Source organism: Lactuca serriola, chromosome 3 (assembly GCF_051521515.1).
Source record: "Lactuca serriola cultivar US96UC23 chromosome 3, Lser_US96UC23_V15, whole genome shotgun sequence".
NCBI classification, from domain to species: domain Eukaryota; kingdom Viridiplantae; phylum Streptophyta; class Magnoliopsida; order Asterales; family Asteraceae; genus Lactuca; species Lactuca serriola.
Window position 1 is genome coordinate 33,694,450 of NC_136410.1, and position 11,116 is coordinate 33,705,565.

The window sequence follows — 11,116 nt, forward strand, 5'->3', positions numbered from 1 at the left end:
AGTTCTTAGGTTTGTAATTTGGGGAGTCTTTGCAGGAGCACACTCGTTGGTGTCCTTAATTGTCACCATGATTGGAACTTTTGGTATCGTTCCCATTTCCATTTGTGTTGTTAGCGCTAAGTTGTGCCATGACGGCTGCCACGGTGGCTGCTACAATGGCTTGGAATGTAGCGGGGTCCATTTGTAGAACTGGTATTGCGTCGATACGTTGGTTACTTCCGCGTAGTGACATGATTTTGTTGTATGGTATGAAACGAGTTTGTAAGTAACTATGGTCGTTGCTAGTTGTATCTCATCTATATTTATATATACATATAAATTAGATGTTTTATTGTACGGTTCCTAATGTTTCGACCAACATTATCATAATGTACTTATGGTAGTAAGTAGTACTAGTAGGTATTGTACAAAATTTAAGTTACCAAAATAGAATATAGATGTCAAAACATTAAGTTGATTCGAGGTTACATTGGTTTTGGAGGGCGTACCTTGCTTGATTTACTACTACTAGTTGTGATGAAAGATGCAGTAAGTCTAACACATAGTGTGAGTAGTGTACTCACTAACTCCCTCGGCTATACTAGTCTATCATATACCAAAATGATGCACAAGGTGCCCAACCATCTCACATATCTCGTGAGTGGCCTCCTCCGCTCTCTGTTCCGCTATGACAGTCCTGGCTTCAACTGCAAGGATTTGTTGTCTCTTGGCGGCCATCTCCTCCTATAAGGAATGTAGGCGGTCTGTATTGTTCTTCTGATCCACTTATAGGTTCAACATGGCATCTGTATGGTATTCTTGTTCGTCGTGGATGTGTTGAATTCGTACCGTCGCGTTCTGGGCTTCACCACTTATCTCCATTACCTCGTGATGAAGAGCCTGAACTGAGTGTCCAATCGGGCCACTCGTGGTACAATCAGAGGTGGTGCTCGATCTGTGGGGGTGCTGGGGCTCGGAGCATGGTGTAGGGGGTGCATGTCGAATGTGGATTGTCGGTCGTCTTCTCTAGCCTATGCTTGTAGCTGGTTTGCCCATTGTGGGGGCGCATCTTGGATAGAGGCAGATGTTAGCAACAAATTTTCCCTTTGAATGGGCAATATTCTCTTACAAGGAATGTTCATCCAAGGAGGACCCTCATTGGGGTGTCTATATACCTGGAAGGAGGGATGTGAAAGGGTCTCATGCCTACTCCTGATAGGGTAAGGTTCATTAACGATCTCCCCAGCGCCTTTCTCCTTGTCTGATCCCTCATCAGAATCCTCCTCATCGTAATCAATCTCTTAGAACTCTTCAGGATCCTCTTTTGGATCCTCCTCAATCCATCATTTGGCTGCCATGGCAGGGTAGTAGGGGTCTTCGTGGCGAAATCCGGCCATGTCGTCTATGTGAGAATAAAGGTATAAGAGACTCATAAAGAATCTAGGTGTATGGTTCTATAGTATCATAAAATACTCCTAGAGTATTTTAAACTTTATGTTTGGTTCTTAGAGTTTCTTTGTATAGGGGGTTGGTAAGTTTTAGATTTGTTGTTCACCACGACTATTCCCAAACACATGTTAGTCATATCTCGCATAAATATGGTTGATCATGCCATATTTATCCCAGATATGATTACACACTATCTAGGTTTAATCATAGCGTCCAACTTATCTTAATAATTTTTATATGGTTCTTATTATGACATTGTTTTAGTATGTATGCATGTACGTATACTTTTATAAAAATACTATTACGTTTTAAAAGTATACTTCTTAGTCAGAGTGTTTTAGCCCCATTGTATTTATAGTAGTATATCTTACATGGTTTGATATACTTAGTTCACTATAAACAATGCTCTGATACCAATTTGTCACACCCCCAAAACTAGAACGGCAGAAACGTTTGAGGATAGATGACTTCATGTACAATATCATAACATAATGAATAATAGTGATCAAATCCATACAATCATCATATTGATAATTAAGAAGTTTACATTGTATCCAAAACATTATTTACTTGATACCAAATACACAAGACAAAAATAAATGACGTGACGTTGCGACGCCCCAGCCTCAAAACCTTTTTGGTTGCCTGTCTACTAGTTTCCTGAGAATACAAATGGTTTTGAAAAAGTGTTAACAATTAAGTTGGTGAGTTCTTAAGAGTTTTGTATGAGAAAAATTGGTAACTTTTCCTTGTAAAAATGATAGAGTGTGCTTTCAGAAAATCCAATATTTTCTTTAAAAATGAGCTGTAAGTCTTAAACCCAAATACCAAAAATGTAAGTAGTGTTGTACTGGAAAACAGTATTATGTATTTTATCATTATATAAAATTGATTGAATGTATGTTAGCCCTATAAACCAAATGTATTGTTAATACCACATGTGAGTTATTATAATCGTGCTAACGACTAGTTGGCCCACAACGTTCCTCATGCATCAAAATGTTAGAAATTTGTCACCCTAGATCTGCCGGCCTAACTGTAGCTAACAGCTTAGGTGCGGGGTTTTTAGTCCCGTATAAATCTATAAACAAGTATCACCCTCTCTCTATGGGAGATTCTGGTTATAATACATGACTTTTGTAGGTACTCAGATAGGTACGTGAAGACTATGACTCACAAAATTGTATCAACAGGTTTACGTATAGTGTAATGAAAACCCTTTTGTAAGTGGAAGTATTACATTTTCATAGTAATTACATAGTGTAAAATAATTATACATTTAGATAACTATTTGTTCGCCCCAAAAATGGTAAAACAATGTTAATCACCGATAAACTACACCCATCATAGTTTATTATAAATGTTTTGTTGGATCCATATATATTTGTGTGTGTGCGTGTGTGTGTGTGTATATATATATATATATATATATATATATATATATATATATATATATATATATATATAAGTTAACATGTTAGATGTTTTTAAAGTATTATATCATATAAATTTACATCTAAAATAAGTATAAGAACATTTAGTACGATAAAGCCAATTTCTAGTTTTTGGTCATTTTTAACGACATTTACCGATAACTAGTAAAATATAACTTTGTAAAACTTATTTTTACCTTTTTGGGATATTTAACTCAAGTTAATTTTATATGTTTAAAACCATATATTTTTAGTCCAAAACCCACAAAATGGTGCCATAAACTAGTTAGGACCATTTTTTCTGGAAAAACTCATTTTCACATAAAACGATAGATTTTTGAGTTTTCTTTTTGTAAAACTAAATCTTTGATATTTTTGACTAATTTCAAGACATATGTTCCGAATAACATATTTTGGTTTGTTTCACACAAAAATAATGTAATAACTTGGTTAAAACTATTTTTGCTAGAAAAGTCATATTATCTTTCATAAAAACCATAGTTTTTAAAGTTTGTTTTTGTGATCTTTTCTCAAGAACATGTAGTATGTTTATCCTCATTATTCATAGTTTTTTTTGAATTTTAAACAACATACCACACATAAATGTTCATAATACTAGGTAATAACATTATTTCATGTAAATAATAATTTTACACAACTTGAAAACTAAGCTTGCATAACAACTTGAGTTATTATACATGTTTACTTGTATACCCCCCCCCCCTTTTAAAACTTGGAAAACTTGAAAATAAAGGGGTATGAACTCACTTTGAGTGTGTTTGTGGTTGGTTAAATAGATGAATATGAAGATCCTCAAGCTAAAAACACTTGAAGATGGTTGAATAACACTTGAAGATGGTATTATCCTATGGATTTTAACACATGTTAATGTGTGTAAAAGTCACAAAACTAGTATGAATGTGTATAAAAACACTAGATTAACAAGGAAATGCTTACCAAAATCTAAGAACCAATTTACGAAGTATTATCCTTGAAAGATTGGAGCTTGTTCTTCAAGAAGAAATGAAGGAGATGAAGATGGAGAGGGGGTGGACGTAATTTATGGGGGATGGGGAGGGAAGGTGGCATACATGGTTATTTGTTAGTTAATGACTTGGTTATATGTTGGGTAATATGTTTTTGTGGGAAATTGATGCAAGGTTTGACCATAGTTGGGCTTTTTATGCACTAAAGTCAACTCCTCAAATTTTTATAAAAATCTAGTAATTTTATAAAAGTGTGGTAATGGGGTCCTTAGCCCCATGATAGCCTGGAGACCAAAGTCGGACCTTATCCCCCTCTGGACACCGGCTAGTACGAAAAGCATTGGCAACATCTGCTAACCACTGACTGCTAGTAATGGTGTCCTTAGCCCCATAGTCTAGAGCTCCACAAGCTCTGAACTCCCAGAATGTGAACGTGCGCGCCCCTATCATGGTCGCCATCTTAGTGTAGAATGCACTCAACCTCTCATCAAGAATCTCCAAGATACCCTCTTTGACTGTACCGAAGATCATAGGACTCTGGTAAATGATATTACGCGTAATCTCAGCCGAAATAAACTCTTTCATCGAATCATCAAGCTGCCTAGCTCCAGAACCCGAGCCTGATCCCTCGCCGACACCAGAACTGCCAACTGGTCTAGTACGTAGCGTCACCATACTGAAAATACACCATTGAAATCATCGGAATACTCATCATAACTCGAGGGATCTCACATACTACAAGTTCCCTGGGTCCATCTCAGCCTTCTTTGATTTGAGTACGGATCCTCTACTTTCAGTAGTACGGGCCCATATTACCTTCCACATCTACCCGTACTTACCTCAAAAACTGTCTGAATCCACCAAGTCCCTTCTACTACTACTGCTCTTTGCGCTATTCTCATCCTAGGCTTGCCCTGGGGTAATCTCCGTCCCACTCTCCGCCATCAGCTACATAAGAAGTCGTTGCTACCTTTCCTTAACTAGCTAGAGAATATCATTACATATTACTCAGACTGGATAATTCTTCAAATAAGAGGTCTCTCCCTACAACGGTTGGACTCAAACAAGAGCTGCGAAATAAGGCTAAACCTTAGCTTCTGAAATTATTTGGTCCTCATAATATGTAACTTAGCGTATTTGTTTACTAGTTAGTTAAAGATAGCTAGAACTCCCAAAAGCACAAAGCAAGTAGCATTCGAGCATTGAGTAATCCTAATCATGCCATCATATCATTGACTAATCAGTACTAGCATGCAGTTCAACAAGCTCATACAATCGGCATACAAGGCATCCTTCCTAGATCCTTATCAATAATCTAGCATGCAGTTCTTATACAAATACAGCAAGCATACAAGCATCCTTCCTAGATCCTTAGCCCTAATCTAGCATGTAGTTCTCATAATCATATCATATCATAACAAACATGTATGGGAAATTTGGGAGAACTTACTTAAGCTCGGCTGTTTGCATGCACCACACCATTTTCTCTTTTCAAAATGCTTTTTATAAAAATGGTTTTCTTTTGAAAAAGTTTATACCACGTCCTCGGTTTGAGTTTAGACACACCCGAGAGTGTGCCCGAATCCCTCAAACCAAGGCTACCAACTTGTAACACCCCAAAAATTATGACCAAAATTTCATTTTTAATTACTAATAAAACCATAGTTATCAAACCATTCCATCAAAAATGAGTCAAAGTATTTCAAAACATTATTATTATAATTTCCAAATCAAAACATCAGAGTAAACATCCCAAGCTAAACATCATGGTGTGTGCAATACGGTCATACTGAGCTCTTCTCTTTGCAACTGGAAGTACCTGAAACCAAAACTGAAAACCGTAAGCAAGAAGCTTAGTGAGTCTCCCCAAACTACCACATACCATACACATAATCACATATACTGGGCCCCCGCCCCTTCATCAGCCCCCGCCCGACATCGGACAGTATCTGACATCAGGCCCCACCTAGCATCGGGCCCCGCCTGGCATCGAGCCCAACTCGGTATATATATCTGTTTCTTCCAGGCCCCGCCTGTCATTGCGCTCTGCCCGCTATACACATACAAACAATATCATATAATCATGCTAGCACATAAGGAATCATACACAATACTATATGTTTCAGTCCTAAGGTCTCGCCTATCATGGGCCCCCTACTCTGCTAATGATAAGATATAGAACCCCGTCCACACTCAGCTAGTGATGAGATACGAGACCCCACCCACACTCACCTCCCTATCAGGCACATACAAATATCACAAAGACAACAAGTATAACTAAACATCCACATGTCATTTTATGATTTTTTCTATTTTTTTTAATCTACTATAATAAATGAATGTTTTTTTACCACTTGTCACACTCTCGTTTAATTGTCAAATGTCATTTTGTGGTTATTTTGAATTAATTTTTTTTCCACATGTCATTTTATGAGTTTTTATATTTTTTTAAATTTCATATAATGTTTTAATGTAATAATTGCAATAAATGTAATAATAAATAGATATCAATGTCATTAATGAACTTACCTTTTAATTTTAAAATTTTCAAAATTAAAGCTTATTAGTTCTTTTGTTTATTTATTTAAATTTAAAAAAAAAAAAACTTTTCAATTATAATAATTTATTATTTTTCTTATTTTCTTATAAATTCAAAGTTCTCAAATATTTAAAGCTTTATATTTAATTTTATTTTTAAACTAACTCATATAATTCATTGGTCTGACAACTAGTTTATATATATCTACAACTAAACTATTATGAAAGATTTATTATCATTAACAAATTTTTATATTTTTGGAAATTTACTTATATGATTATTTTTCATGATAGAATTCATAACGATCAGCAATAAGTGTTACAAGATATGAAATTAATGTCTATTTCAGATTACATTGAGATATAACAATCATGCACTACTTATATATAAAAAAAGCTTTGACTTAGTTTATATATAGGCAATAACATTTCATTTATAGGCATTAACTGTCCACATTCATTTTTTTAACATATTTTTTAATATATATATATATATATATATATATATATATATATATATATATATATATATATATATATATATATATTAAAAAATATGTTAAAAAAATGAATGTGGACAGTTAATGCCTATAAATGAAATGTTATTGTCTATATATAATATGTTGTATAGCATGTAAATGTTATGTTATTATTTATATATAATTATATTGTTATAATACAAAATTCTGACAACATCTCTTTTTGAACAGACGTACCAATGACCGTTACGAACAAAAATTGGTGTTCATATATAACCCTCATATATATATAATAAAATTTCATAGTAAAACAATTAATTACAAGAATCAGTCTCTACATTGTGCACTTTTTGAAAAAGAATGAGCATCATTGTCATCTTCGTCATGGTGATTTCAAGTTTGCAGAAAAGTGCATAAGATAAGGCTTATAAGGCTAAAGAAGGTATATTTATTTATTAATTTGGGCTTTTGAAATTGTAGTTTATTTATCTTTTAGATATTTGATTTTTGGACAAATTGTGTTGTGCTACACGTGTTATGGGTGTTTATATTAAACATGCATATCTTAACAAAACGATAGAATTTGAATGCAATTTGTCGAAATGCGTACACACAAGAGTAATTCCAAGTAACTGTCTAAATCTTTACGACAAGAAAGAGGAAGAAAATGAGAGGGTGAAAGCCAATATTCCGAGTAGTTGTACAAACTTTTACAACAAATTTTCCAAAATGTGCATAAAAGTTATTTGTTTCAATCTAAAATTACTTTATATCATTATTAATAATTAAAAAATTATTGATAACATTAATTGTATTTCATAAACTTCTTAATTAAGTGAAATAATAAAGTCCGAAAAAACTTGCTAAAAAAAACAGTGCTGAAAAATCTAAGGGCATCCACAATGCATTGTTCAATAGAGTGTCACATCATCATTCATTATTCCATACAATTATATTTATTATTATCTCACAATGCATTAAACTCTACAAGTTCAATGAAACATATTAAAAAAATATTTATTTAAAGATTTAAAGACTTTATTTTTTCCCATTGAAGAGTTCAATGACCATTGAACTCCAAATCCATTGAATGTCAAATGACATTTCACAATGGTGAAGTTGTATCCATTGAATGACAAGTAAGCATGACATCCCATTCAACTCTTCCATTCAACTCATAACATTCAACCATATAAACAATACGTTAATATCTGGCTTACGATTGAACCCAAAACCTTTAGCTCTCTAGATCCGGTAGTTTTCTTAGAACTTTTTTGTTAATGTTTTTTTGGTATTTTATGTAAATATAAAAATATAGTAGAAGACAAGATAAATGGACGACGGAAGCAGAAAGTTCACCATTATCGGAATTGCAGTCATCCTATTAATAATGGCGGTGAGCGGAGCAGTTGGTGTTGTTAAAATATACAACAAAGCCAACGAGAGGGAGGAACACAAGGTTACAACCAGCAATAAGGCGGTAGAATCTCTTTGCCTACATACAGATTACAGGAAATCGTGTCGAAAGAGTCTTGCCAATGCAAACGACACAGATGAGCCTCAAGAGCTCATGAAGATAGCTTTTAGTTCTGCGATAAATGAGATTGAGCACGCCATTAATAAGTCATCTACTCTTCAAGCAGTGGCCAAGGACCCTAGAGCTACTCAAGCATTAGAGATGTGTAAATCGCTTCTCACTACCTCCATTGATGACCTCAAAAGATCATTGAAAAAGCTTGACAACTTTGATATTTCAAAGATGGAGGAATATCTTGCAGACCTTAAGGTGTGGCTCAGTGGTTCTTTAACGTACCAAGAGACTTGTCTAGAAGGGTTCACGAACACGACTGGTGATGTTGGCGAGAAAATGAAGAAGATATTGAAATTGGGTGGGAAGCTCACGAGCAATAGTCTCGCGATGGTGAATAGTGTTGATGAATATCTTGGGGAGGTCCAGTTAACGTCCATGGGTAGCCGTAGGCTTCTGGATAAAGGTCTGAACGATGATCATCATGCATATGCATGGTGGACGAAAGGCTATAAACGGTTGCTGATTGATGTTGATTGGAAAGCGTTGAAGCCTAATGTGATTGTGGCTCAGGATGGGTCTGGAACGTTTAAGACCATCATGGAAGCGATTAAGAAGGTTCCCAACAACAACACGCAGCCATTTATTATACGGATCAAGCAAGGTGTTTACAAGGAGTATGTCGACATTCCTAGGCTTGTTAACAATGTCATCTTCATCGGTGAAGGTCATAATAGAACTAGAATCATTGGAAACAAGAGTTACGACGAGGGAGAAGCAACTTTTTACACCGCTACCGTTGGTAAGTCCAAAAACCATGGCTAAAACTGACAAACTTTGGTTTTTTCAAGATTTCATTATATATATATATATATATATATATATATATATATATATATATATATATATATATATATATATATATATATATATATATATATATATTTTGATTATTATTTATCAATGTTTGTTATTGAAATGAAAAAGCTGTGAATGGTGATGGGTTCATGGCGAAGGGCATAGGGTTTGAGAACACGGCGGGGCCAATGAAGCATCAGGCGGTGGCCTTGCGTATCTCCGGCGATATGGCCATCATCCACAACTGCGCCATGTACGGATACCAAGACACCCTTTATGCCCACGCTTATCGCCAGTTTTATAGGCAATGCACCATCACAGGAACAGTAGACTTCGTCTTTGGAAACGCAGCGGCTGTCTTCCAAGACTGCAAGATGATTGTCAGGAAGCCGTCACTTAACAACGAGTGCGTTGTGACAGCTCAGGGGCGGAAGGACCGCAGCTCACAAGGTGGCCTGATTCTCCAAAACTGCACCATCACCGGCGATCATGACTACTTGGCTACCAACCCAAGGCCAATAACTTACCTCGGTCGTCCATGGAAATTGTACTCCAGAACCATCATCATGCAGTCATTCATCGACGGGATTATTGCCCCTCAAGGGTGGGCCCCATGGGCCGGGACGTTTGGGCTTGATACATGTTATTATGGTGAGTTTAACAATAGAGGACCAGGGTCTAACACAACCCACAGGGTAAGATGGAAGGGTATCAAGAAGATAACTCCAGAGGAGGCTGCTCGTTACACCCCGGGGAAATACATACAAGGAGATCTATGGATAAAGGCAACTGGTGTCCCTTATACTTCCGGCATGATGAATGTCTAATGTTGTAATTCGCTTCCCATTGTTATATCAATTACAGATTGTAGCATTAGGGTTTGAGGAATAATCTGCCTTTAAATATTAAGTACAAAAGTAGATATACATCTATTAGATTCCAATCCTAACTACCTTTGGTAATAGAAATAAGAATATGATGGTATAATTGGAAAACTTGTATAAAAAAGCCTATTAGTTTATGAGTAAGTTGTTTCAAATAACTTTTTTAAAAGTTAGGTTACAAGATATTTTAGTTGTTTCACCAAATATTGTATTGTTATAAACTCAAAAAATAAAGTATCTTATATGTGTCAAACACAATCTCAATCTAAAAATATAATGAGGAAAATGCAACAACTACTAAACAATGGCTCATTTAGTTGAATGTTGTTTGACAGTTGTTGACTAGGTTAGATATGAGTCGGAGTCTTAACTGAGTTTGAAGCTCTAATTGAATGTGTCTTTGACTGAAACATGTTGTTTGATTTCACTTTTGGCTGGATATGTTAAATATTGAATATGACCATTTTACCCTTCTGTTCTGTAACTGTATCAAAACATTTTAAATCAATATGTAAAATAGTTTGAAACTTGGTTGTTATTCACATACAAACACACATACATGTTCCATATTTTTGAAACTTGGTTATTATTTTTTCAACACTCTTTATCCTATTAACATCAAACTTTGAAATTGTATCCAATTTTAGCATTGTACTTTGAGATTGTATCAATTCACCAAGTTTATTATTCATTTCCACTAAAATCAAGCATACAACTCAAAAGAAAGAAAATATATATAGCATATGGTTAAAATAAACTATAGAATGAATGTCAATATTTTAACAGCATTAGTTGGGACTTTTTAGACAACATCCTTCATCTCATGGGTTTTGATAATAGGTGGATTAAATTGATTTTTGCTTGTTTAAACTCGGCTAAAGTTTTTGTCCTTATTAATGGCAATGCTGCTAAGGAGTTCAAGCTTCATAGGGGAGTTAGACAAGGAGATCCTCTATCCTCTTTCCTATTTATCATTGTTGTC

At 35.0% G+C, this 11,116-nt stretch overlaps 1 protein-coding gene across 1 annotated transcript; it reads left to right on the top strand.

Annotated features, from left to right (window-relative positions):
• Nucleotides 1-8,197: 8,197 nt before the first annotated feature.
• On the top strand, nucleotides 8,198-10,077 carry LOC145095127 (pectinesterase-like). Its single transcript, XM_079033062.1, has 2 exons — nucleotides 8,198-9,194; nucleotides 9,380-10,077. The coding sequence occupies exons 1-2, from the start codon at nucleotides 8,198-8,200 to the stop codon at nucleotides 10,075-10,077; spliced, it is 1,695 nt and encodes a 564-aa protein (XP_078889188.1).
• Nucleotides 10,078-11,116: the final 1,039 nt, after the last annotated feature.

What these genes read in the sequence shown, in the direction of transcription:
- LOC145095127 (XM_079033062.1), top strand. Translation starts at nt 8,198, where the DNA reads ATGGACGACGGAAGCAGAAAGTTCACCATTATCGGAATTGCAGTCATC. An exon ending in TTTTTACACCGCTACCGTTG is followed by an intron (nt 9,195 to 9,379) that starts GTAAGTCCAAAA and finishes GAAATGAAAAAG; the next exon opens with CTGTGAATGGTGATGGGTTC.